General features: G+C 32.4%; 1 protein-coding gene across 1 annotated transcript in view; it reads left to right on the forward strand.

The window, feature by feature from the left end:
* Window positions 1-27,890, forward strand: part of LOC128173853 (transient receptor potential cation channel subfamily M member-like 2) — a 72,486-nt gene that overhangs the window by 5,193 nt on the left and 39,403 nt on the right. The window contains exons 6-14 of the mRNA XM_052839537.1: window positions 6,487-6,600; window positions 8,389-8,488; window positions 8,649-8,877; window positions 9,105-9,167; window positions 9,332-9,475; window positions 12,148-12,156; window positions 16,713-16,976; window positions 17,077-17,269; window positions 18,496-18,655. Coding sequence (XP_052695497.1) covers window positions 6,487-6,600; window positions 8,389-8,488; window positions 8,649-8,877; window positions 9,105-9,167; window positions 9,332-9,475; window positions 12,148-12,156; window positions 16,713-16,976; window positions 17,077-17,269; window positions 18,496-18,655 — 1,276 coding nt within the window. The remainder of the gene's footprint in view (window positions 1-6,486; window positions 6,601-8,388; window positions 8,489-8,648; window positions 8,878-9,104; window positions 9,168-9,331; window positions 9,476-12,147; window positions 12,157-16,712; window positions 16,977-17,076; window positions 17,270-18,495; window positions 18,656-27,890) is intronic.

The following is a 27,890-nucleotide window of genomic DNA, read 5'->3' on the forward strand; positions in this document are numbered from 1 at the left end:
AAAAAACATCATTTATATTATCTAAATATGCTTTACCAGCATAAATTAAAGGAAAACAAAATGTTTGTTTTCATTGTTAACTCTCATTAAGGAAGGAGTCCTCTCGTTATCAAACATATTTCTTATAATAAGAAATTCATGAAATTTTGACACAGTCAAACGGATCATATTACCAAATGATTCTATCAGTTTTATCAAATTTGACCTTTTCGTTTTTGCATAAAGGTCAGGTCAAGGTCACACCCTTTTCCTCAACGTAAAGGATGATAAAAATAAGTGTGGATCTTTGTAGTTCTGTAGACATTTGTTTAAGATTTGAATATTCTATTCTTCAATGAAATGATAGAATATCAGAATGTCTATCAGCTTATACTACTAAATCAGAATAAATATTTATACTAAAATTGATATTGCTTAGCCCGCATTTCCTCTAATTTTCTTAAATTTTGAAGACATTTTTATTATTTTTTTATGCTTCAAATAATAAAATATTTATGATTTTTATGTAAAATGAAGACTTTATATAAAGATATAAATTGACAGAAAAGCTAATATATTGACCATTTTATAAGAGAGAAAAACTGATTTTAGTGATTTTTTCACAAAAATCAGTGTATAGAATGGGCGTTTTAAAAAGCCTATAAAAATGTAGTTTGATAGACAAATCATATTTTAAAAACATATTCTGAAACCCAAGTATCATATCATTAGTTTACATTAGTGAATAAAATCCAACATTAATGTTATTGTTTTTAAAATGCTAAATCAGACTCATTGATCTGCAGCAATTCTGAATTGCGCAACATGTGATATTTTCCTACGCCAATATTACGCCAAAAATATAGTCCCTGTTAGATTGTAAACTTTGATTACTTTTTCTATGCCAAGTTGTATGATGATAAAAAAGAATGAAAAATATTCTATTTTAATTTCCTTTCATCATGATTTAATGAACAATTAATCAATTTTACGTTTGACAAGTCGAAAACCAGAAAGACTCCTTCCTTAAGCAACTCGCTTCGTACGGTTTTTGTTTATTCCTAAATTCAAATATTTCCTAAACATATATATAACAAAAGTTGTGCATAATTTTCAGGGTTTTCATTTGAGCCAATACAAAAGGGGCTGGCCCCTAAAATTAGGGATCTACGTGGCTGGAAAGTTTGTGTTTTATAACTTAAAAAACGGTGAATATGTTGATAATGCTGTCGCTGGAGAAGTTGTTCCTCATTATCTTTCAATTTAATTGTAATTTAGTATCGTTTAGATATTGAGTAATATGAAAGATAACGCTTCACCTGAAAACATGTATACTCGTTTTCATTTAGGTAATAGACAATAACCCCCTGTGCATTCTAGTGTTTTAAAGCCGCAATCAATATTTTTCTTGTTTTCATTGGAATCTACAAATCTATCGAAATACCTTTTTAGTATTCCGTGCTTTTACCCCAACTTGATTTTGAATATATCATATTCTTATAAAAAAAATTAGTGAGCGGTTAATTTAATAAAGTTGATATTTGTTGGGTTTTCTTTTAATAATTTACCACAAGAAATTAAAACGATTGAGCATATGATTATAAACATACAAAAACTGCAATCCTTTAGAACGTAAGCTGTGTATAATATATTTACGTAACTCATTCCTCGCACTTGGCTGTAGAGAGTTATCGCGCCTTGAACAAATTGTGGTTATTTTGTACAGAATCTTCGCACGCTTAAGGTAGAAGCGCAAAGTTTTTGTAAGTCGCCGTCAGACGTCAATGATTAAGCATGTATACGAATTTATACGGTATATAATTCACCTTCTTTGTTTTATTAAGGTTTTGTTTATATTTCTGTACTTTCACTTAGTTAATATTTTACAGGTACCTGCGATGCTCATACTTGCAATTACATGCATTAACATGATCTTTGTTAATGCATATATATATATATATATATATATATATATATATATATATATATATATATATATATATATATATATATATATACACACACACCTCTCTAAAGCCTTAGTACACAAAAAATACTTAAATAAATAAAACATAATGCGACAATCCAAATTAAATAAACTGTTTACTGTTAGCGCTTTCAGACATGTCGGCTCTTTAGACAGTTAAACAAAATTAAAAACGTTGTTTGTAACGTTGTCAATGACCTTGTGTTTTTAAAGTTCATTATGACGTCACATTGTACATCAAGGTAGCGATTACGTGAACTCTATCAATGCAGTTAAACATAAAATGGTAGCAATGCATAGGCATTTAATAAAATACATACATATATATATATATATATATATATATATATATATATATATATATATATATATATATATATATATATATATATATATATATATATGTACCTTTTGTGAAGATGCTGAGGAAACAATATATCACTTATTATGGGAATGTCCAAGGATACAACATTTATGAGCAGAATTTGCTAGAGTTTGCAACTCTAAAGGAATACGAATAGTCATTGATAATAAACCTTTTTTTTGGTGTCGTAGATGGTGTGAAGTCAAAAGTGTTCAATATTGTACTCATCATGATAAAGAAACACATATACAGAAGTAGATGCCAGAAAAACCAATTAACAGTAAATGCCCTTATGAATGATTTAAAACAGTTATATAAAGTATTCCAATTCTGTGCAAAAGAAAGAAATGAAATGGATAAGTTTAATACAGACTGGGAAATTGAGACCCCTGTAATTAACTCACTCTAGAGTGCTCTCTCTCTCTTCCCCCTCTCTCTCAATAAAAACTGTGCTTAATATGTTTGGGGTTTTTTTCTCTTAGTAAACGTTCACTATATATGCAATATTGATGTAATTAATTCGTTGCATTCTTAAACACACTTTGTGTCCTTAAAAATTTGTGATGTATGTAGAAACAGTTGGCTTATTAATATATTTTTGTATCATATGATTTGATAATAATAAGGATCTTATATATATATATATATATAAAATCTTTTATAGTTCGGGGGATTTCATTTGAAGTCCACATTTTGCAAAACGGAAAAAACTTAAAATGTTACCTTGTCACACTTCGCAAAAAGTTCCGAACATGGAGTGTTTCTCACTGTTTCGTCCTTTATATGTTGTTTGTGGACTCTCACGTGGGCGTTGAGCTGGTAAGTCTGGCCAAAAAAATTTTCTCCACATGTTGGAGAAGTCGCACAATATATCAATTTAGACTATATATATATATATATATATATATATATATATATATATATATATATATATATATATATATATATATATATAAAAAGACTATCAAACATATATTTTGTTACAATGGACCTAAAGACCCCAAACTTTTTGTTTTAACAATTACTTAACTCTACCTTCGAACATTGGCAAGGGTTTCGGGGTTTTTCTTTCTTCAAAAATACAATCGTTCACATGAATCATGCGTATATAACAATGCTTGCTACCCCTTAAAAATTCACTCGCCTTCAAATTCATATTGTTTGAAGAGTTTCTGAAACGATTACACAAACTTTGTTCGACAAATAGTTTTCCGAAACATCAAAAAACAAGTTTTCATAACGTAAGCATAACTAAAAGTTCTGTCATTATAATTGTTTGACACCAAATCATATACATTTTTAACTCACAGCAACAACGGAAAACTAAATCGTGGCTTTGCTACGAGGCCTGCTTTAGCTTTATTCATTATCGTTGTTTCTGAAACAGTTCAGAGGGAAAGGAATCCTGTAACTTTCATTGACGTTTAAACCATCTTTAAGCCGAGTTTGTTCTTTGATATTAGATATTAGAAAATTGTATACGTCTCCGAGTTGCATAGTCCAACCGGTACTAAATTGTGTGTGAAAGTACTTCAGCAATGTAGATTCAGTGTCTTGTTCAAAGAGACTTAATGAGACACTAAGTGACCGGTTTAATATATCTGACCTCTGATCGATATTTTTCTCATATTTGATTTTTTTTAGATACAAGGTTATGTATAGTAATGTTGGTCTTGCCGTTCATTCGGCTTTGTGTCATTTAGTGCTGATTATTTTGCTAGCTTAGTCTTCAGATTCTACCAACATGTCTATGCTCGTGTTCACGCAGTACAACCATCTTGAGAGTTAACAAGGATGAAATAGGATAGGATTAAGGAAGCATAATATAAGATATAAATTTAAATGTTAAAGGTATTCAATGTTTGAGAACCACATTGTATACCTTATAAATAAATGCTCTGATATTCCTAAACAAGATATCATTTTGAGAAATGTTATCAAATAAACTACTCAAACAAAAACAATGATTTTTTACATTTGCAAATGCATTTTTACCGCGTCATATAAAGTACTCAAAATTATAAAAACTAAATAATCGAAATATAAATAGATCCTTAAACAAGATCCATATTGTGTGATTTCGGCGATTAACAATTTTATAAAGCCTGATGACAGGTGTATGTATTTATTACATACTTATTTATGAATAGATCAAAAGAATTATAGCAGCAATACTAATAAACATGAACTAATTGCTGATCGAATTATTGTATTATTCATATAAATGAACTTCGGGGTAGTGTTATACTTTTTAGCCCACCTGAGCTGAATGCTCAAGTGAGCTATTCTGATCACATTTTGTCCTCCGTTTGTCTGTCCGTCTGTCTGTTTGTTTGCCTGTCTGTAGTCTTTCACATTTTCAACATTTTCTTAAGAAACACTGGCCCAAATTCAACCAAATTTGGCACAAAGCATCCTATGACTAAGGGAATTCAAAGTTGTCAAAATGAAGGATCACGCCCTTATACAAGGGGAGATAATAGGAATTATTGAATATTTTCATGACATTTTCAAAACAATATTCTTTTCAAGAACCATAAAGCCAAGAAAGCTGAAACTTGTGAAATAGCATCCTCGGGTAGTGTAAATTCAAGGTTGTGAAAATCATAACCCTCGGGGGTAGGGTCAGGCCGCAAAGAGGTTCACATTTTTACATAGGAATATATAGAGTAAATTTTTTTAAAAATCTTCTCAAGAACCATTTGCCCAGGAAAACTGAAATTAATGTTGAAGCATCCTATGGTAATGAAGATTCAAAGTTGTGAAAATTATGACTCCCGAATGGAGTCACAATGGGTGTGTCAATTTTTTTTAGATAGGGATATACATTTATAGAGTAAACCTTTACAAATCTTTTTCTCAAAACCATTTGGCCCGGAAAGCTGAAACTTGTGTGGAAGCACTATCAAATTTAAGATTATTCAGATAATGATCTCCAAAGGCAGGATGGGATTACAACTGGGGGGACGGGGGCACATTTTTACTTAGTAATATATATAAAAATATTTTTAAATCTTTTAAAAAAAATATATAAATTTGCCTAGAATAGTTATAACTTGAGTGAAAGCAACTTCAGATAGTGTAGATTCAAATTTGGTCAATTAAAATCTTTATGAGAAGGGATGGGTCGTTTTGGGGACCAAGTTGCACAAAGAAAAACATTTTAATTATCACAAAAACTGAAATGGTATTATATATGCTTTACATATATGCAAGCATTTTTACATATTGCTGATTCTTTAATTTTTTTTAAACTTTGGCCCCTGGACGACTATTAGGCCTCACAAGGGGTTCAGAGTTCGATGTAGGTTTATATCCTGTATATAGACAACTGTTAAGGGTCTTTTTGAGAAAGGCAATGCTAAATGTGACGTGACTATAAAATCATCCCGTTAGAAAAGGGAATTGATTATAAATATAAGAATATTCAGGATTTTTTTTTATACATGATCTATTTTGTATTATGACTCTATGAAGCTGATTTTATCATGCCATTTGCTGCTCAGGTGAGCGATGTGCCACTTCGGCCTCTTGTTTATATTCGTTAAGGTAAAAAAGTGATCTTATTTTAACTCTCATGTGACACCATGTCACGATAGCTTCAAAAAGCGACTAGATTCCGAAGTAGAAATATAATTCCTTAGTCGCTTATAATCTATATAAACAATCAATATAAACAATTTTTAAAATATCGACGACCAATAAACTAGGAGTTGCCTTAACTTATCTGCTAGTCTCAAGGACTGACACGGATTCTGTAGGGCTGATATTGATGTACATGGCTGATTCGGATCTGTAGCGCACCCCTCTCGGAAAAAACTCAATATTTTTTCACTTCAGAGTTAGGTTGAAATGTAAGGCCACAAAACAACGTCTGAAGAAATTCAGTTGTTTCTGTGTCCTCATTGAATTAAGGCATAAAATGTCTTAGATAAATCATTACTATAAGTTTGTTAGAAATATAATAATGCATATTTATTATTCTCTATTTATAAAAAGGAATCAATTGAATTTTTTCTGTGCATTACACACCAGATCATATGTGTACTACATTGCACTGTTCTTTTATATAATTCCATATTGTCCCCAGTCTAGAAAAGTAATTTTATAAAAAAAAAAAAAAAAAAAACCACAACCGCCCTTTTCTTTCATTCAGATTGTACGAAATCAAGGAAAGATGAAAGTACAGCCAATGTTCTTCTGTGGGCTATCTTTGTCAATAGAAAAGAATTGGCCGAAATCTGTTGGCTGAGAAGCAAGGACCATCTATGTAAGTTTTCATTGAGCAAAAAAAATATGAATTATTTGTTTAACGTTTCAATAAATGCTTTTACACTAAGAAGCATGTCATGCAGTTTCATTTTAACGCATTTGTATGTCTCAATGTAACACTGATAAATGCACCGGGGAATCCGGTTGATTTTGAATGATACTCCTTTCATAAAGAACACAATTGTATAAGAATTGAAATAAAAATCCTTTCATATGAGTAAAATCGAAGAACATACACAATATTTTAGTCACTTATATGTCAACAGCAGTAGGAGAGTACATAATTTCATTGATTATTTACGCCAGTAAATTTATTATTTGATGTCAGGTATTCGTGCATTTTGACCACAACTTGTACCTAATAAATGAATGGTCTGAAATTCTTAATCATTTACCAAAAACCTAAATTTTGAAAATTACTTTAGTAGATATTTCATTTCATAACACTTACGTTTCCAAATGATTTCTATGATTAAGAATTTCAGATTTTTTTGAATGTCGATTACATATAGAAGTTTATTCATCCTTAAATTGATTTAAACGATATAAAGTAAATTAGGAATTAGTAAAAGCATTATCATATATCAGTGGAAGTTTCGTTAAAAAAAATAAGAATTGTAGCTCATATTGCTTTAAAATGAAACATTTAATAAAACCGCAACCATTTTAACCCAACACGGCTACTGGGATTTGTGTTTTATAATACATTTACATAATACACCCCTTGTTAACTTCGCGCGAGTGGACAAGCGATCTGCTATAGTCTCATACACACGTCAAGCTTCATTTATTTCTACCTTATCACACATGGGGATGTTTATTGATTAAATGCAATACAACGCTAAAATTTTGAGAGAGAGAGAAAGAGAGAGAGAGAGAGAGAGAGAGAGTGAGAGAGAGAGAGGGAGAGAAAGAGCAAAATAGATATTGAATGCATTGGTTGAACAGGATCCAAAATGGGAATTTAAAAAAAAAATCATTCCAAGCGTTTACTGTCAGAAAGTTTAAAACCAAATTTCATGTTGAAATGTAAAATGTATACGAGAGGGGCTCGCTTGATAAAAAAAACCCTCGCTATGTTTAGGTTCAGGCCGAAAAAGAGAAAGGGTAACATGATTGCTTTTGTAGTTTTTTTTCTATATTGTCATTCGATTTATTGTAGAAGCAAAGTCATTGCTATTTCTGTTTTTATCTTTTATTTTCATGGGAACATGTGTAAATTCTTTACAAGTTGTGTTGATATTCGAAAAGTAAAGATCTGTCATAAACAATTGTTTAGATTCGAGCAGTAGAAGATGGATTAGCGTCATATGATTGAAAATGCTATTCAAATCTGTAGATTTTTATTTGGGCGAACTTTACAAATCAAACTTGTATGCGGTTCACGCGTACTCGAATGGTAGATAATTTTTTCACCAAATTACTTTGATGTGTGTGTATGTTTTCTGATCCGCGGTTAACAGGCAGATACATGCCATCCATTTATTCTTTCATAAGCACTACCATATAATGTTATGAATATTATCATATTGAAAATCTTTTTCGACACGAAGTTGCAACGGAAGACTTTTTTGTTGCTTTGCAACGAGCTCGGATCTAGTTTTTTGATCATTACATCTATTACACAAAACCCAGTTTTATAATGCAATGTAAAACAGCTTAGAACAACTACACTGTAAGTTTATATAGTTTATTAGATAAATTATTTGTTTTCACATTGCTTAAAAAAATAGTTGATTTGCAAATAAGATTTTTTAAAATACTTATATACATCAGTGCATTTTAGTGACTGGCTTAGTATGCTCGGTTATTCTCGATGAACTTTCAAAGAAAGCATCCTCCTTAAGAGAACAGACCTTTTCAAACGAGCTTAAGGAGCATTCAAGGTAAAGTGAAAAATAATATTAATCGTTAACAATAACAATTTTTGTTGTTTCTTCTGAATTAAAAAAAAATTTGGTTTAAAAGTATGATAATCTCCATTTTTTTTTTTTGCAGACTAACGACTGTTATATCTTTCTTATTTTTAAAATACAATTATTTCAGAATTTTTGAACAACGATGCATTAACATGATGGACAGCATGTACGAGGAAAATACAAATCTAGCCATCGGTTTGATGGACACCGAAGCTAACATATGGGGCATCGATTCGAGCCCATTGACATTTGCCTACGAACATTTCATGTATGATGTAGTAGCTCACACATGTTCCCAAAAATATATGAGTAGCAAATGGTACATCGTGCCGCCTGACCTTAATAATGTTCTCAAGGTATTCCTATGTGTATATAAATTGATGATTACAAAAGCTGCATCGCATTTTTTACGTTAAAATATAGCTGATATAGAACATACCTTTTCATCATTCTATTTCTTCCTTTCTAAAAAAGTTTGTATACTTTATCAATGTTAGATGTGAGAAAATATTTTATAGGAAACATTTGAATGTGGAGCTTCACTACATTAAACATTCACTAATCATTTTCTTTTTTTTTTTAGATTTCATTATCGAAACCGACAAAGGTTCTCAAAGCACCAAGTACAAAATTCGCAATCAACTACGTACGTTAATATACATTCAAAGTTTGAAATAAATACCATGTAGCAGTAAGTAAACACTATCGTAAATCTGTGCTAGAAGTTTGAAATTTCGATAACATAAAAGAAACATAATTTGCTGTATTTTATAGAACAAAAAAAACCAAAAATTTTTTTTCTTCATTTAGATGATGTTCTTCGTAGTCTTGGTCATGTATAGCATCTTTGTACTGACGAGTGTAGGCAACAAATACTATACCAGGACTTGTTCTCAAGTGTTTGAATATTGCGTGTACATATGGGGCGCTGGAGATCTAATTGAAGAATTCGTTGTTTGTTTTGGCTGCTTTGTAAGTTAAATTGTTATTATTATTGATTTTAAATCGAAATTCACAGACACACATAATTCGAAATTAGTGTATTAACCGTTTTAAATTGTTTGGTATTTAAAAGGAACTAGACACGATTTCAGATGATTGTTTTTTTTAATTTTATGTACAAAGTATTTTACTTGTGTATTTTGAATGATTCACCAAAATGTGAACGTGAAAATCATGATATAACTGAGATACAGGGGAAAGAAGTCGTTGTTTTGTAAACAAAGCTCGAGTCTTATATTTGTTCACATTTAATATAAAGTAAAGAAATTACCATTTCTTTGACAAAATCACTTGTGAAAAAAAAGATAAACTGATTCAATGTGTACATGGATAATTTTATCAACAACAAAAAGCAGCATTAGATTGAACCGTATACTAATACAACACATATAAAAAAAGATAACAGTACTCGAGCTTTGTTTACAAAATAAAGAATTCAAACGTCTGTAAATCGCTTGTAACTCATAATCTGACTTTCAAATTTTGATAAAGCATTCAAATTATTCATTTTGACAATTCTAGACATTAAAAATAAAAGAAAATGAGCTAAAATCGTATAGAAGTCCCTTTGAAGATTTTGCTGAGTTTTTCCCCGAATTTAATGCTTACACTGCTTTAGTATGGAATTTCTAAAATGCAACCAAAAATTTAGTGTTATTCGTTGAATTATTAGCGAGTTACGGGCTTACAATTTTTGCTATGAAAACAAAGATTTTGTTTACATTTTAAATGTTGAAATAAAAGTTCCATTTTTAGACCTGAAATGATATGTTTAACGTGAGGAACTGTTAATTTATGCTTAAAAAGGTTGGCACCTGAAATACTAGTAATGTCAATCATCCAACAGAATCTTTGAAAGAAAGATTGGGACCTTAAATGTTTTTTTATTTTATTTGTTACCTTTTATTTGTCACATGCCATTTTTTGAAAAATTGTGTCCCAAACAGAACTGATTATTTTCCGGAAACAGTTGCTTAAATTTGGCATGAAATTGATTATTTAAGTTTCGCCCGACCGAAATTATCACCTCATAATACTCAAAGAATGATTCCTTATATGATTTCAATACAGTATGAAGTTAAACACATGTAGTGACTATAACAGTAATATCCAAGTCAAAGTTTTAAAAACTTTGCTTTACTGGTGGCTTCAAAAGCCAGAATATACTGAATACAACAGCAAATATTAAGATTGTTACAAAATTGTGGAGTAATCAAGTTTTAACGCAAATCACATAACTAATAGTAGTTCAACTTTCTAAAACTTAGCACACATATAGACATACATTTGGTGCCTCATATAATAGTAAAAAACTGAGGTATAACATGAGATAAGCTAATTTAGGCAAAATCGGTGTATTTTTATTTTACTTCTATGAAATATAAGCTAAATAAGCCAAAATATATTGACGGAAATATGAAAATATTGTTAAAAAATGTTTTTCAGACCATCATTGTAATATGCAAACAATCTGAAAGTTTAGTTTGCGCTGCAAACTATTAGGCTAAAGTAAGAGTACTCTAAAGCTACTGAGATATGAAAACTGTTCATTTTCTTCTTGAAATCCTACCGCCACAAAATATAGTTCCTTACCAAACTCTTTAAATTTATAACTTTCTTTAAACAAATTAATTCAATATGGTTTATTTGGCATTGTATAAAAAAGCTATGTTATACAGTGCTACCGTTTGGGCGAGCGCAGCAAAAAGTAGAGACACATTGCATCATTGTCCACTTAGTGTTATTTAGCTATCAACTAAAATCAACAAAATTGAGAGAGAGAGAAAGAGAGAGAGAGCAGACGGAAAGAAGAGAACAGACGGAGATAGATAGAATTAAAATATTTCTAAGTTTTAAAATTCTTATAAAATACCTTAACCTTTGACCTAGATGTCATATTGACTAGTAAACGTCAACATTTCAATTTGAAGTGAGTAGTCTGATAGCCTTTCAATGTAAGATTCAAAATGTATACGTGTTTTTTAAATAAAATTAAGAAACATTAAGGAACGATAACTGCTGAAAGAGGGCCTCGGGCCCTGTCGGTATGAATAGATTGAAGAAGTCCCTAAATGTACTGAATATATTAGTAAAAGTTTCAGGTCTTTTCCTCTAACAGTTAATGAGAAATGGCGATAAAACGAATTAAGTACAATAGGTGCAATAACTCTAAAATTGTTTCAAAGAAGAGGCTAAAGAGTTATTTTTTAAATGCTTAGAGAAGTCCTACTAAATCCATAAATATTTTTTTTCTCTACCACCCTAAACAAAAGATCATAAAACTCAATTATTTACTTATTTTCAAATGGCATTGACCTTTGATCTCTATGTCATTTTGTTTGGTCAAGGTAGACGCTTCTATTCCAAGTAAACCAAAGTCTCTTTGGTAAATAATAAAAAAGTTGGAAGTAATTTTATGGAAATCTTAATACTTTCAGGGGCAATAACTACTAGAAAAAATTGGCTCAGATCCTTTCGGTATACTAGATTGAAGAACCTTAATAATAAAGACATTGGTCAACGTGTCAAGTCTCTATCTCTTATGATTTTAGAGGAGTAACGATAACAAGCTTTGCGTACACAAGGGTAATAACTTTGTAAGTTCTAGAATTTTTCAAGAAAAGGGTCATTTGGTCCCTTTTAATTTTCAATAACATAGAGAAAAAATGTTTCAATATATCTAGAGATTCAAAAGCTGTCCCTCGGAAAGAGAGAAGAAGAAAAAAACATAAGAAATACAAAAGTTCGTTCATCTCAAAGTTTACTTTGTTATCAGAGTTAAGATACCTCAGTTTTGTCTATATGGACCAGTTTGCGATCATACTCAATCATGTCTGCAAGTCGTCGATCGCTATTAGCTGTCATGTCGTTCTGTAACTAAAGAAACAAATTATTGGCAACGTAGCGTTACAATATTGATACATTGTCATGTATCTAAGTGTTATTTTCTTTTTGACACACCCTTACCTGCTAAGGAGATGATTTTGTGATGCATATAAAAACCGAAACCGGAAGCGATCAATTTGTGCATCGTTTAACAACAAAATTTTATATTTTAATGGCGGCTGCATGCAAACAACACAACGTTTTGTGATAAACACAATATTTTGTGCCATTATTTTTGGGAGTTGATTTTTAATCAACTCTCCTATGCAGTCACTATGGCAAACCGAAACTGAAACAGTGTTTGGACCTTAGTACAAATCATCACCGCTGACAAGATTTAGTTTTTGAAAATAATCCATAAATTCGATGTAATGTATCTTGAAGCATTGTGTTTTAAGAAATTTATTTATGAACACCTTGAAAATAGTCAGATGTTGAATAGTACGAACAATTTAGATATTTTTTGAAGTCGTATGTATTCATACGCCAGAGTTCAATATAGTATCGTTCAACCATCGGATATCTCCGTAAATCTCCGACAAACAGAGAATCATACTACATTTAGAGGTCGGGTCATCAAGCTCTCACGTCACCTGGTGTACAACATTCTCTTGCTTGTGGGAGACCCGAGCATCTGTTTGAACGAGACTAGATTTCATTATTGCTTGGATCCATACAATTTTTGGAAATATTTCGATTACTTTTACATAGATTGATGAAATCAATTCTATCTTTAACTATTACACAACACAATTCATACGGAGCTTTCTCGAAATTCTTGTCGGAAAGGTCCAACAATTCATATTATAAAAATATGCAAACACAACACAAGTTATAAACTACTTGCCAAGCAAAGTAACATATCGTTGATTTTAAAATGAATAATAATCGATATAATCAACTCCCGTCATTACTTCAGTACTTTGATTTAGTTTGGTATTACAATTGTTCTCTTAAATTATTACCATGTTGTTCGTTTAACTCTTGTCGAGAATATGAGCATTTCATAAGGAAAACGTGATATCTGGAAAATTACACCGATCGAGGAAGGGATAACTTTACTAAAGAAAGTACTAATTAAAAAAAGTTGTGGCTATAAATTGCAAAATTGACATTCCATCAATAAAAGAAATAAATCATGTCAATGATTTCACTTGTTTGAAAATGAGGAAAAACAAGAGATGTTTGTGAAACATTTATGCCTCCCTCCCTTGGAAACATCCACAAAGAAAATGAACGTAAACTGCAAATAAGTAGTATTTTTCTAAGTTCAAGGGCCATAAATCTGTCGAAAATTGCTCTATCATACCCAAAATCAAACTTGACCTACATATTATTTAGATAAATCTGTATATAAAATTTCATATCCATATATGCACCCTCTGGGTAGAAAATAAGCAGAAACTGCAAATAACTGGAATTGTCCGAGGGCCATAACTCTGTCGAAAATTGCTCGATCGATATGTTCATCCTCTGCGAAGAAAATGAACGGAAACTGTTGGTGGACCGACAGACAGACCGACCGACAGACCGACAGACAGCAACAAAGCAATATGCCCTCCCTTCTTCGAAGGGGGGCATAAAAATTGCAAATAATATTTACGTACTGCCCATTGTTCTTTAGCTTAAACTTCCGGAACTGATTTATTGCTGAGTTTGTATTTTTACGTCCCTTTTTATGCAGAGCTGATCTCAGAGTCTAAGAAATATGCTTATTATTTTGTTAAGGATAGGAAGACTATAGTTTGAAGTTGTGCACTTTGTTTTACGCCGGTGTTCCCATTTCTTTAAGCTCGCCTAGGCACAAAATTGGGTACCAGTTTTGAATAAATTTTGTTTACAACATATTTAACAAAAGTCGCACAGAAATAAAATTTATTGCCTATTAAATCTAGAAAAGGGAACTGTCCTTTTAATTGGGGGCCAAGAGTCAAGTAATGTCTACTACAAATAACTTAAAAATAATCAAGATTCTGTAATACATTGTAGAAACAAACATGTTGATCTTAACATCATGTTTGTTTGACAAAAATGAATGCAACACCGAATGATTACTAATTTGAGATTTTTAGAAAGCGAAAGTCTAAAAAATTTGACTTGAAATATCTAGAGAACAAGACGTTTTTTTATTTTACATTGTATTAATGAGTCCAATTGAATACACTAATTAAAGACCAATGTCTGTCCCCATCTGCAGGACTGGCTATTTTAAAATACAATCACGTGTATCTCAGACATGAACACCGATTTTAGATAGGTAAAAGAAAAAAAATTAGTATTCTTAAGACCTTTCCTATAATATGAAGATTGAAAGGGGCTTGTCCATTTAATTAGGAAGCAAGGCATTCGTAAATTCTATTACGAATAACTTAAAATCCATTTACATTTTGTGTTGCGTTATACATGTAATGGAAAGTTGTGCTTCGTAACAATATCTGTTTCAAAAACATTTTGCCACCATTTTTAGCATAATTTAGAGGACTAAAATCTTAAATCATTAATGTGCCGTATGTTACAAAAACACATTGTGTGTGTGCATTTAAAAAAATTGGCAGTCCTATGCGTACCTTATTTAAAGAAAGAATGAGGGGAAGCGTTCTGAAATTTTCGATATTTTACATATCTTTTCAAAAAAAAACCCACCAAAAAACAAAAACGGACCGAAGACCAATTCGTTAAGAGATTGTATTTAGTTATAATCCCCTCGCGCAACTTGTTGCAAAGGGGATATAGCATCGCTACCGTGCGTGTGTGTGTTCGTATGTGTGTGTGTGTGTGTGTGTGTGTGTGTGTGTGTGTGTGTGTGTGTGTGTGTGTGTGTGTGTGTGTGTGTGTGCACTCCATCTCAATTTTCTAGTAAATTAAAAAAAAAATTCAATGGAATGTCCTTAAACTTTGCACAAGTATGCCTCATTGTAAAAGATAAAAACAAATGCAATGTCATATTTGGTCAATTTTTTATGCAAAAACTTAGATAAAATTGCACCATTGTAAAGAGGGGGGGGGGGCATACATTATGACAAAATTCGTTCAAAACTAAAAATATTTATCATAGATTGCACACTTCTGTACAATAAAAAATGCATGTGCATTTCCAAACCATTAATACTATTACAAATTATTATTTCATTAAATCAATGTCATAATCAACTTTGTAAAAGAGTTATCGATCGAACTTTCTGTGTAAGAGTTATCAATCTTCCGCTTCAGATCTTTGAAACCAAAGTATAACTATATATTCCTAAATAATATATTCCTACACACAATAACTCATGTCGCGAGGGGATGCTCCGCTTAATGGTGCCCTTGTTAGTTCTATTTTACCAAACTTTGATGGTTGATGTATCTTCTCACATTGATAAACTTGACAAGCTTTTATTTTAGATCAGATCCAATATTTTGGATGCTGGACGAGATGAAGGTTTTTTAAGGAGGTCATATGTATGGACAAATAGTTGTCTTTATTTCCTTTAAACTTACATATTTAATTTCATTAAGCAACGAATCACAGAACTATTATAAGTGATGTTGAGAATTCAAATCCTTAGGCAGGCATACCATAAGTACAACTCAACTTGTAAAATGGTCGTTGAGCTGATAACATTATGAAATAGATTCTGTATCAGCCGCTATTCGGGCTTTGGCCGATACAATTCGCTCGGGCTGATACTAGGACCGAGATTAAGGTCAATATCTAGTAAATGAAACGTGTCTACCGGTTTATGCAATTCATGATATAAATTCTTTTAATGATGCTTTATAACAATATCTTTGTTTCATAGGGTGTATCGGGGCTTATTATTTTGGTAAACACAACGAAAAATCATCTTTAAGGCAACCATTTGCAATGAAATATGAAGGATAAAAGTAATAAATATCTGAGTTTTGTCAACTTTTGACTAATGAAATATATCTAAAATGCCTACAGTCTCTCCAAAAACAGCATTAAACAAGCTCTTGGTCTCCTCTTTAATATGATGTCAAACTGAATATAAGTACCGGGATTACTTTTCCCGTGATTAAATATATAATGTCAAAATATTGTTTTATTTTGTATAAAATTCCTTTAAAGCCGTAAAATACGGGAACAGATTCATCAAACCAATTATGACGTCATAATGGTTATAGCACCTTAAAAGGCAGTCTGGAATCATTTACTAGATCTTGACTCTAAAACAACAGACAGTGTGATATTCTTTATATACATTCATAGTAACATATCATTTCTAATAAGTTTATTTAAAAGACGTGAGTTAAATCATTAAAACGCAATACGTTAAACCTCAACTCCTTTTATTTATAGCGCTGCCTGGAGACAAAAGGAAGGTCTAAAAGATCCTTATCATCCCGTATCTGCAGATATTTGGATTTTTGGAATGTGGTGGATCTGCTGTCATATGTCTTTCTTGCAATGGCGCTTTGTTTTCGACATTTTTATGGGGACGAGACGCATTCTTTTGCTAGAAATATGTTTGCTGTCTCTCTACTTCTTATGTATTTCAGATTCTTAGAAGTATTTCTAATTAACGAAATGATAGGACCCACACTCATTATGATGAAAGAGATGGTACTGACTTTGTTTGGCATAGGGTTTTAAAGCAATAATAATATAAATAATTAAAATTTCAATATTTCATTAATTTAATAGTTAATTTCTATGTTTGCAGCTAAAAGATTTGAAAAACGTCTTTATAATAGCCCTCTTTGTGGTAATAGGAGTTGGAATTTATTATCATGCTAATTTATGGCCCGACCACCAGACAATATTAAAAGGCAATTGGAAAAATTGGAGGATTTGGACCATCATATACTATCCTTATTGGCAACTTTACGGGGAACTCAATCTTGACCATCTTGACGGTAATTGAAAAGCAGATCGTGCCTATCATTTATTTTCCTTTTTGTTGGAGAAATTGCCGACTAATGCCAATGTCTGTATTTAGAAAATGTAGTTTTTGCAATAATTGATGATTTTTTTACAACTTTAATTTTAATGCCTGAAAAAAGCTAATTTCATGGATAAAGCTAACTATTACACGATTGGAAAATTGCAAGAATCACCAATATGCTTCTGAAAGGTTGACATGTTTTCCTTTTGTTTTCTTCTTGTTCTTCCGGTTTTGACTAAATCTAATAAGACATTTAAAAATCAATTTTGTTTTTAATAACTTTTTTTCTATAAGAACCATGTAAACCACAAAGCTATGCATAACTTCCTTTTTTTTTTGTTTTAGACTTTTTAAATGTTCTTCCTATAAAATTAAGCCATATTTTTAAAGATTTTGTCACTACTCAACTGCAGTACACTTTGTCAAATGGAACATCATATACTCTACTAAACCATGTAAAATATCATAATTTTTATATTATAAGAAGCATTCACTTATTCAAACAGTAAAGAACATCAGTAAAGTACCCAAACTACATACAGTGAGGCGTTACTCATCCCGTCTGGTTAGCTGTCGTTAAATTTTAAAGTGATTTAGGAAGTCACAGTGTTTAATTATACAGGCTACCTCGTGAAAAAGGCGTGAACCTCAATTGCCAGGCGTGCGATTTATAATTTAAAGGTCTACCGCCTACCGTTATAAAAGTGAATCAAAACTACATGTATTTGTCAAAGTGATTACTATCGGGGTCAAAATTTCTTGACATGAATGTAAGCGATAATGCTTTAAAATAAAGAACATTCGACATCATTTGAGTGTATTACAACGGGAAATTGTTCTTTGAATAAAAGAGATGAGATGGACGCGCGGGCGCGCCGACGCGCTGAATTCAATTAGCCAATAAAACCAACTAGGGAATTTCCGTTTTGTTTTTATGGTACACGTCCATGATCTATCGTCGTTGCCTCATATTTATCGTCGTTGCCTAAATTTGCTGGGACCTCAAAGTAGCACGAAAAGACCCACTCTAACTACTGCTGACCACTTTCCTCGCGTACTTTGTTAAATGGAGATATCTTAAACCGGTTGAAATTTTTTCACAGGTTTGTCAGTAGGCTTAATCATGTAGCCTGATATATTAATACTTTTGTGTTGAGGTCATTACTCTACCATGCCTGTTTTTAACCATATATTCAGGTAGAGAACCATCAGACTGCAGCAATGATACATTGGAATGGGAGACTGATACATCGATAGAGCGATGTCCAAGAAAAGACGTGACGGTTCCTTTCATCGCTGCAATCTACATGTTGCTTTCTAATCTGTTGCTGGTAAACCTTGTTATTGCAAAGTTTAGGTGAGAATAGATACATTAATAAACTATTAGACTAAGTGTTCCCGAACAATTAGAGGTCTTTCCACCTGATTTTTTATGTTTCGTTTCAATATAATTAATAAAACATTTTCTTTGCGTTACCTCATAAAAAAGTCAAAATCTTAAATATGCATTTTTATTTTGTGTGACTTTGACTTTTGACTCTAATGTCATATTGACTGTTAAAGGTCAACATTTAAATTTAAAGTGGTTTGACGGCCCTACTTAGTAAGGTTCAAAAGTTGTAGGTGGTTTCAACAAACTTAAGAAGCTTTCAGGAGCGATTACTGGTATAAGGGGGCCTCGAACCCTTTCGGTTTGAATAAATTTAAGAACTCTCTAAGTTTACTTACAATATTGGTAAAGGTTTAAAGTCTCCATCTCCAACAGTTTATGAGAAGTAGCGATTACAAGAATTTTGTACTAATGGGGCAAAAACTTTATAATTGTTTCAAAATAGGGACTGAAGGGCTATATTTTAAAATGTCTGAAGACGTCCTACTACATCCATAAAACAGTTTTTCTCTGCCACCCTAAACAAAATAGATCTAATAACTCAATAATTAACGGATTTCCAAATGGCCTTGACCTTTGACCTTTATGTCATTTTGTTTGGCCAAGGTAGACGCTTCCATCCCAAATGGTCCAAAGTTCTTATGACAAATAATAAAAAAAGTTGGAAGTGATTTTATAGAAACTTTAATACTTTCAGGGGCAATAACTACTAAAAGGGGGCTCGAATTTTTTCTGTATGAATAGACTGAAAAATCCTCTCAGTGTACTGAAAACATTGGTAAAAGTTTCAGGTCTCTATATCTCATGGTTTCAGAGGAGTAGCAATAACAAGCTTTTCGTACAATAGGGGCAATAACTCTGTAATTATTTATAGGTAGTAGCCAAGGGGCTACATTTTAACATTTCTTAAGATGTCCTACCACATCCATGAACAAGTTTTTCTCTTCCACCCTAAACAAAATAGATCTAAAAACTCATTAATTTACGGATTTCCAAATGACCTTGATCTCTGACCTTTATGTCAGTTTGGCATAGATAGACGCTTGGTCAAAAACTACTAGAAGGGGGGGGGGGGGGCTCATATCCTTTCGGTATGAATAGATTCAAGTTTCAAGTCTCAATCTCTTATCGTTTCAGAGGAGTAACGATAACAAGTTTTTTTACACATGGGCAATACCTTTGTAAGTTCTGGGAGTTATCAAGCAAAGGGTTAAGGTGCCATAACTTTTTATGGTCAATAACATAAAGAAAAATTATTTCAATATCTCTTGAAACATAAAAGCTGTTCCTGGAAAACAATAAATAAATAAAAACTAGTAGACTAATTGTTCTCGAACAATTAGAGGTTTTTCCATCTCATTGTGTTTTATGTTTGAAATAAAATTTGCTTCACTAGTATAAAGTATTTTTGCTGCGTTACTGCATAAAAAAGTGTCAAACGATTAGGTTTGCAATTCTTTATTGCTTGACCTTTGAACTTTATGTCATTTTGATCTGACCAGGTAGACGCTTCAATACCAAGTGGTCCGATGTTTCTATGATTATTGATTCAAAAGTTATTTGTGTTTTTTTATTGAATGTTTGAAATGTTCAGGGGCAATAATTGCTAGAAAGGGATTTTGGACCCTGTCGGTATGAATAGATTGAAGGAGCGTCTAAGTGTACTGAATACATTAGTAAAAATTTCAAGAATCTATCTCTAACGGTTAATGCGGAGTAGCGATAACAAGTATTTTGTACAATAGGGGCAATAATTCTATAATTGTTACATAGTTAGGGTCAAAGGGTTATATTTTGAAATGTCTTAAGATGTCCTACTACATCCATGACAAAGTTTTTCTCTACCATCCTAAACAAAAGAAATCTAAAAACCCATTAGTTAAATGATTTTCAAATGACCTTGAGCTTCGACCTTTATGTCATTTTGTTCGGCCAAGGTAGACGCTTTCATTCCAAAATGATCCAAAGTCTCTATGACAAGTAATAAAACCGTTGGAAGTGATTTTATGGAAATGTAAATACTTTCAGGGACAATAACTACTAGAATGGGGGCTCAGATCCTTTCGGTATGAGTAGATTGAAAAACCCTCTAAGTGTACTGAAGACACTAGTAAAAGTTCCAAGTCTCTATCTTTTATGGTTTCAGAGGAGTTGTGATAACAAGCTTTTCGTAAATAGGGGCAATGCCTCTGTAACTATTTAAAGGAAGTAGCCAAGCGGCTATATTTTAAAATGTATTAATATGTCCTATTTCATCCATGAAAACGTTGCTCTTTACTTCACTAAACAAAAGAGATCTAAAAACTCATTAATTAACGTATTTTCAGATAACCTTGACCTTTGACCTTTATGTCAGTTTGTTCGGCCAAGGTAGATGCTTCAATCATAAGTGGTCAAAAGTTTCTATGACAAATAATAAAAAAAAGTTGGAAGTGATTTTATAGAAATGTAAATACTTTCAGGGGCAATAACTACTAGAAGGGGGGCTCAGATCCTTTCGGTATGAATAGATTGAAGAACCTTCTAAGTGTACTATAGACATTGGTAAAAGTTTCAAGTTTCTATCTCTTATAGTTTCAGAGAAGTAGCGATAACAAGCTATTCGTACACAAGGGCAATAACTTTGTTAGTTCTTGGAGTTATCGAGCAAAGGGTCATTTGGTACCATAACTTTTAATGGCCAATAACATAAAGACAAAATTGTTTCAATATCTCTTGAAATAAAAAAGCTGTCGCTGGGAAAAAAAGAGAAGAAAAAAAAGAACTAGTAGGCTAATTGTTCTCGAACAATTAGAGGCCTTTCCACCTAATATTTTTAATAAACTGCTAGATTGCTCAATAAGGTATACAAAAATTTATTATACCTATTATACATGTTGTACTATAAAATGGGAAAACCACGAAGCCCTTAATTGATAAATGGTTTTTGAAAAGAGATTTTTTATTATTATCAAGCCATTTCTTTAAGAATTTCATGTTGTATATATCGTAAAGATTTATTAAATTACTTTTCTGATTTTTTTTTCACTTACTATGAACAAAACTGAGCCAAGTGAATATTCTTTACACAATCATATAAACAGTTAACCTAATAATAGAAGAGAGTGCTCTAGACGCTAGCTGTCTGTACAAAATGAATGGGTTAACTGTAAAAACAAGTCCAACTTGAGTAACCACAGGACTTGATGTGATACCTGGCTGACCCAATTGAATACCTTATTGCGCAATCCAGCAAGCTTTGGAAACACTTACTATAATTCTGTATTTCAAATGATATGAAAATTCATTAATTAACCGACTTCCAAATGACGTTGACCTTTGACCTTTATGTCATGTTGTTTGGTCAAGGTAGACGCTTCTATTCCAAGTGGTCCGAAGTCTGTACAACAAATAATTAAAAAGTTGGAAATGATTTTATAGAAAATTAAAAACTTTCAGGGGGAATAACTACTAGAAGAGGGCCTCAGATCCCTTCGGTATGATAGATTGAAGAACCCTCCAAGTGTACTGAATACATTGGTAAAATTTTCAAGAATCTATCTCAAACAGTTTCAGAGGAGTAGCGATAACAAGCATTTCGTACAATAGGGGCTATAACTCTGTAATTATTCAAAGGTATGAGCCAAGGGGCTATATTTTAAAATGTCTTAAGATGTCCTACTACATCCATAAACAAGTTTTTCTCTACCACCCTAAACAAAGCAGATATTAAAACTCATTAATTAACAGCTTCTCAAATGACTTTGACCTTTATGCATTTTGTTCGGCCAAGGTAGACGCTTCCATCCCAAGTGGTCCGAAGTCTCTATGATAAATAATAAAAAGTTGGAAGTGATTTTATGGAAAATTAAATACTTTCAGGAGCAATAACTACAAGGGGGCATCAAATCCTTTCGGTATGAAAAAATTGAAGAGCCCTCTAAATGTAATGAAGATATTAGTAAAAGTTCCAAATCTCTATATCTTATGGTTTCAGAGGAGTGGCGATAACAAACATTTCCTTCTCAAAGGGCAATAACTATGTACGTTCTGGGAGTTATTTGACACAGGGTCAACTAGTACCATGACTTTTAATGAGCAATTACCTAAAGTTTAAATTTTTTGAATAACTCTTTATATAGCTATATAACTAAATAGAAAAAAGAAGAAGAACTAGACACGATCTCGTTGCGAGCAACGAGGAGGTCTTCCGTCCGATTTTTAGAACAGGAAATGACCTTGCCTTTTATTTTCATCAACGAAACATATCAGGAAATGCAGATGCGATCTAAAAGAGCGATGGATGAAGGATTATCCACCCTGTAGGATCCTTAATTTTAAGGACCAGTCCCATCTTATTTCATATTAAATAAGAGGTCTTTTGACTTAATAACAGGTCTAATGACCTGTAATAAAAAGAAACCAAAGAAAAAAAGAGCGTCTTCCTTTGTAAACGGAAGACCCTAATAACAATAAGAATAGAAGGGTCTTCCGCTGAAGACGGAAGACCCTAATAATAAAAGACTGTTTTTGTCTAAATCTTAACTGAAGAGTGTTTTTCAACTTGTACTATAATTAGTTTAATTTGTACTAAATTAATTATACTTAGTACAGTAATCTAGAATGGTACTTAGTTGAAATTAAAGGCCCAAGATCAAAGATCAAGTAAAATCGGACCAGAAAAACTAAATGATTTTATGAATTGGGGGGGGGGGGGGGTCGGTGACTTTTATATTAAACGTAGAATATTAAATTCTAAATATCACATATTACACAATTTCTAACCAAAATACATATGTTAGAACAATGTATAAGCGCTGTATAAGCCACTGTACCATTGATTTGAAATTTAAAAATCTCAAAATCTTAATAATGATTTTTTCTTTGATATTTACTTTTATTCTAATATATGTATAGCATTAACATTAGGTACATGGAGATGAATGCAACAGGTCAAAACGTTTGAAATGGGCGGGAACAAATTGAAGCGGACGTCTGATATATGAAGCGTATTTTCAATCCACCTCAGCATTTTTAATTTGCTATATAAGTTAATAGAAAAACATTTTATTTCATCAATAATAGTGATTTTATTTTATCAATAGTAATCGGATCCCCATCCGAGAGAGATTATACGCAGGGCAAAACATATTGTCCGATGACTCGTCAAAAGTCTGAAACCAAGTGAGGGCGATTTTGAAACGGGGTTTATTCCCAGGAGAGAATAATTAATTCAAATTCCGATTTAATAAATTAATACATATATTATACCCATATAAAAATGTTCGCTAGGCTAATTTATACGGATATGCACATTCATTGTTTATTTAGCTATAATGAGAGAGAGAGAATTATTGACCCCGCTGCCTAATCACTAATCCCGCTTTTGGGCGAACATGTACATGTTTATAGACTTTTGTAAATAAATCTAAACTTTATAAGACTGATTGTAAATGATTATAATCCCAATCCACCCTGCCGTAATGATTTTTATAAATCAAAAGTGAATAATCAGACTCTTTGTTTCAACAGTGTATATCAACGATCAGTGTTTACATCTGTTATTACATAGCCCCAAACACAGATACAAGGGTGGTCAGTTTTCACACCGTATCGCAGTCACCCGGTTGTCAGGGTGAGAGAGAGAGAGAGAGAGAGAGAGAGAGAGAGAGAGAGAGATTTCATAGTGTTTTATAGTGTTCAGGAAATCAATATATAAGCAACATATGTCAATAAACGCATGTATACATGCATGCGTGTATCTATATAGTTATGTGAATAAATACTAATCAGTCCTCCTTTTAAAGCCATGTAGAATATCGTTGGTGTATTGCTAAATGTTGTGTGCCTACAATCATGGAGATTGCGGCATATCTTTGATGCCGGCAAAGCGACCCAGTGAACTCTAATGCGGTCGTACTGCAGGGGCGCTTCGGTGGCATGTCTTTGATGGCGGCGATGCGAACTGCTGACAAAACGAGCTCTATATTTGTACTAAAAAAGCTGTTATTATTTTTATTTATGATAAAAATAAAACGGAAAACAATAAAAACCATCATTTTAAAGGTAAAATCGTTAAACAAAACAAAATTAGGGAAGAAAAAATAATCGGCACTCGGGGATGGAACCCGGGTCGCCTGGGCACAAGTCCAACACTCTAACGACTGCGCTACGCGGACTCTCGCTTCAGAACTTTTGAACTCAAAATCTCGGGAATGCCTGGATCGATTTTAATACGAATTTCATATTCTGAAGTGTTTTAAGCGTCTCTATCGAATAAAAACATGAATAAAATTCAAATCTAAAAATTTGAAAAATTAAGGTTTTTCATTTCCTTCCGGTGACGACCGGAAGTGGCGGCGGACGTTCGGATATGCGAAGGGCACTGCGGCCGTTCACTCTCTACCTTCTCTGAAAATTTGAAGGTTCTATCGTAAATACTTTTTGAAAAAAATTGTGAACAAGCAAAAACGTAAAATCTTTAATATCTCGGTACCGAAAGTGACGACCAAAAAAAGTCCGTGTACTTTTCTTACAAATTTTGTCATGAATAAGATCTGAAAATATTATAAAAATTGGCTGAAGTATTTTTGAGAAAACGTGACAGAAAAAAAAAGAAAAAAAACTAGACACGATCTCGTTGCGAGCAACGAGGAGGTCTTCCGTCTGATTTTTAGAAGAGGAAATGACCTTGCCTTTTATCTTCATCAACGAAACATATCAAGAAATGCAGATGTGATCTAAAAGAGCGATGGATGAAGGATTATAGACCCCGTTGGATTCCTAATTTGAAGGACCAGCCCCATTTTATATCATATTAAATAAGAGATCTTTTGACCTAATAACAGGTCTAATGACCTGTAATAAAAAGAAACCAAAGAAAAAAAGAGCGTCTTCCTTTGTAAACGGAAGACCCTAATAACAATAAGAATAGAAGGGTGTTCCGCTGAAGACGGAAGACCCCAATAATAAAAAACTGTTTTTGTCTAAATCTTAATTGAAGAGTGTTTTTCGACTTGTACTACAGTCCAACAACCCTTTTATGTTGAATATTTTAGTTAGAAAATTAAATAAAAAGGAGAGAAAGAAATAGAGAGAAAGAAGAAATCTTGGCTCCGGCGAGATTAGAACACACAACCTTTGCAGATGTCTCAAAACATGGCTGACGCGAAATAATTCCCGAATTTGTCTTTGAATTTGGGGTGTTTTCGCCCGGGAGAAGAGCTGAGTTTTTGTATGAGATATAAAACAACGTGAAAGATGTCTGACTATTCAGGTTTGGTAACAGTGCGAGGTCATTTGAAATATTGATGCGTGTTTGTGTCTGGAGGGGGGTGAAAAGACCTGAGCTTGATTTTCGTCTTAAATAAATCGAAAATAGAATTTTGAGGTGTGAATCTCGGATGCGGTTAACAACAATTAGGGGAAGTCCTAAAACAATGACTGATGCATTTTACCCATGTATTTAAGTGTTGAGATTTTTTTTCGTGTCGTTTTATATTATGTTTGACTGTTTGATTTGATTGATAAAATCTTTATAAATGTAGAAATAACGAAATCAGTAACACGTAAATTTATTCGGTAAAAATTTGATGACAGTAATTTCCACAGTTCTAACATTCATAAGTAGTTCACACGCTATCGTAAATACAGACAAAATAGAAAACAAGAAATTTACATGCAACAGAAATATAACGCGGCTGCTTACATCCCTTGTACTGTGTAAATTTTAAGTCTCCGTACAGGCTATACTCGCCGTTTGATCTCAGGAATTTCTTCTTAATTGTTCAATCCGCTGCATATTTGGCAGACAATAAGAATGGGGTCCAAGGTTTTTTTCTACAGTCATGTCAAGCACGCCAATCGAAACTCAAATGCCCAAAAATTTATAACTCTCTTAAAAATGAACGAATATGTCTAGTCATTAGTACAGTAATCTAGAATTGAATTAGAATGAAAATAAAGGCTCAAGATGAAAGATCCAGTAAAATAAGGCCAGAAAAACTAAATGATTTTGTGAATAGGAAGGGGGGGGGGTCGGTCGGTGACTTCTATCTTAAAAGTAGAAAACGGTGCGTGTACAGTGTGTAAATTTAATTTCCACGTATAGGCAACAAGCGCCGTTTAATCTCAGGAATTTCGTCTTAATTGTTCAATCCGCTGCATATTTGACAGACAAAAAGAATGGGGTCAGAGGTTTATTTTCACGAATTTTCATTAGGATTGAGTGAAGGGCTTGGGAGTCAGAATTTTTTTTTTATAGTACATGTCAAACACAACAACTAAAACTCAAATGCCAAAAGCTTCATAACTCTGTTAATAATGAACGAATTGGTCTGATAATTAGTACAGTAATCTATAATGGTAATTAGTTGAAATTAAAGGTCGAAGATCAAAGATCAAGTAAAATCGGGCCCTAAAAACTAAATGATTTTATGAATTTGGAGGGGGGGGGGGGTCGGTCGGTGACTTCTATATTAAACGTAGAAAATTAAATTCTAAATATCACATATTGCAATATGTGGTATTAAATAAAATACATATGTTAAAAACAATGTATAAGCGTTGTTTGAAAGATGTAACTATTGATTTTTTTTTTTACATCTGTTTATTTTTAGGCTCAAACACTCATAAACGGGTGGTCAGTTTTCAAATCTTGTCGCAGTCACCCGTTCATTTGTATAGTTACGAGTATAAACTTCGGAGGTTTTTCTTAATTCCGACAGGCAACAGATTTGTATCAGTATATAGACATGCACAAAAAAGGAAAAAGTACACCATCATTAATAAAAATGACTTTTTAGCGTTGATTCCCAATCAGTAAGAAGACAATCATTAAACAATGAATTTCAAATTATTTGAATCCATAGACATTATCCCGTAACTTGAAATAAATACATGTATGATTTTTTGACGCCAATGTACATTTAGCCTCTATCCAATTTACTGCATGTTACCTGTACTTAGTTCTTATGTACTTGAGAGAGAGAGAGAGAGAGAGAGAGAGAGAGAGAGAGAGAGAGAGAGAGAGAGAGAGAGAGAGAGAGAGAGAGATTTTCTAGTTTTTTATAGTGTTTAGGGAATTAGTATATCAGCAACGTATGTCAATAAACGCATGCATACATGCAAGCGTGTATCTATATATGTGAACAAATACTAATCAGTCCTCCTTTTAAAGCCATGTAGAATAACGTTGGTGCATTGCTAAATGTTGTGTGCATAC

This window comes from Crassostrea angulata, chromosome 2 (assembly GCF_025612915.1).
Source record: "Crassostrea angulata isolate pt1a10 chromosome 2, ASM2561291v2, whole genome shotgun sequence".
Taxonomy (NCBI): Eukaryota; Metazoa; Mollusca; class Bivalvia; order Ostreida; family Ostreidae; genus Magallana; species Magallana angulata.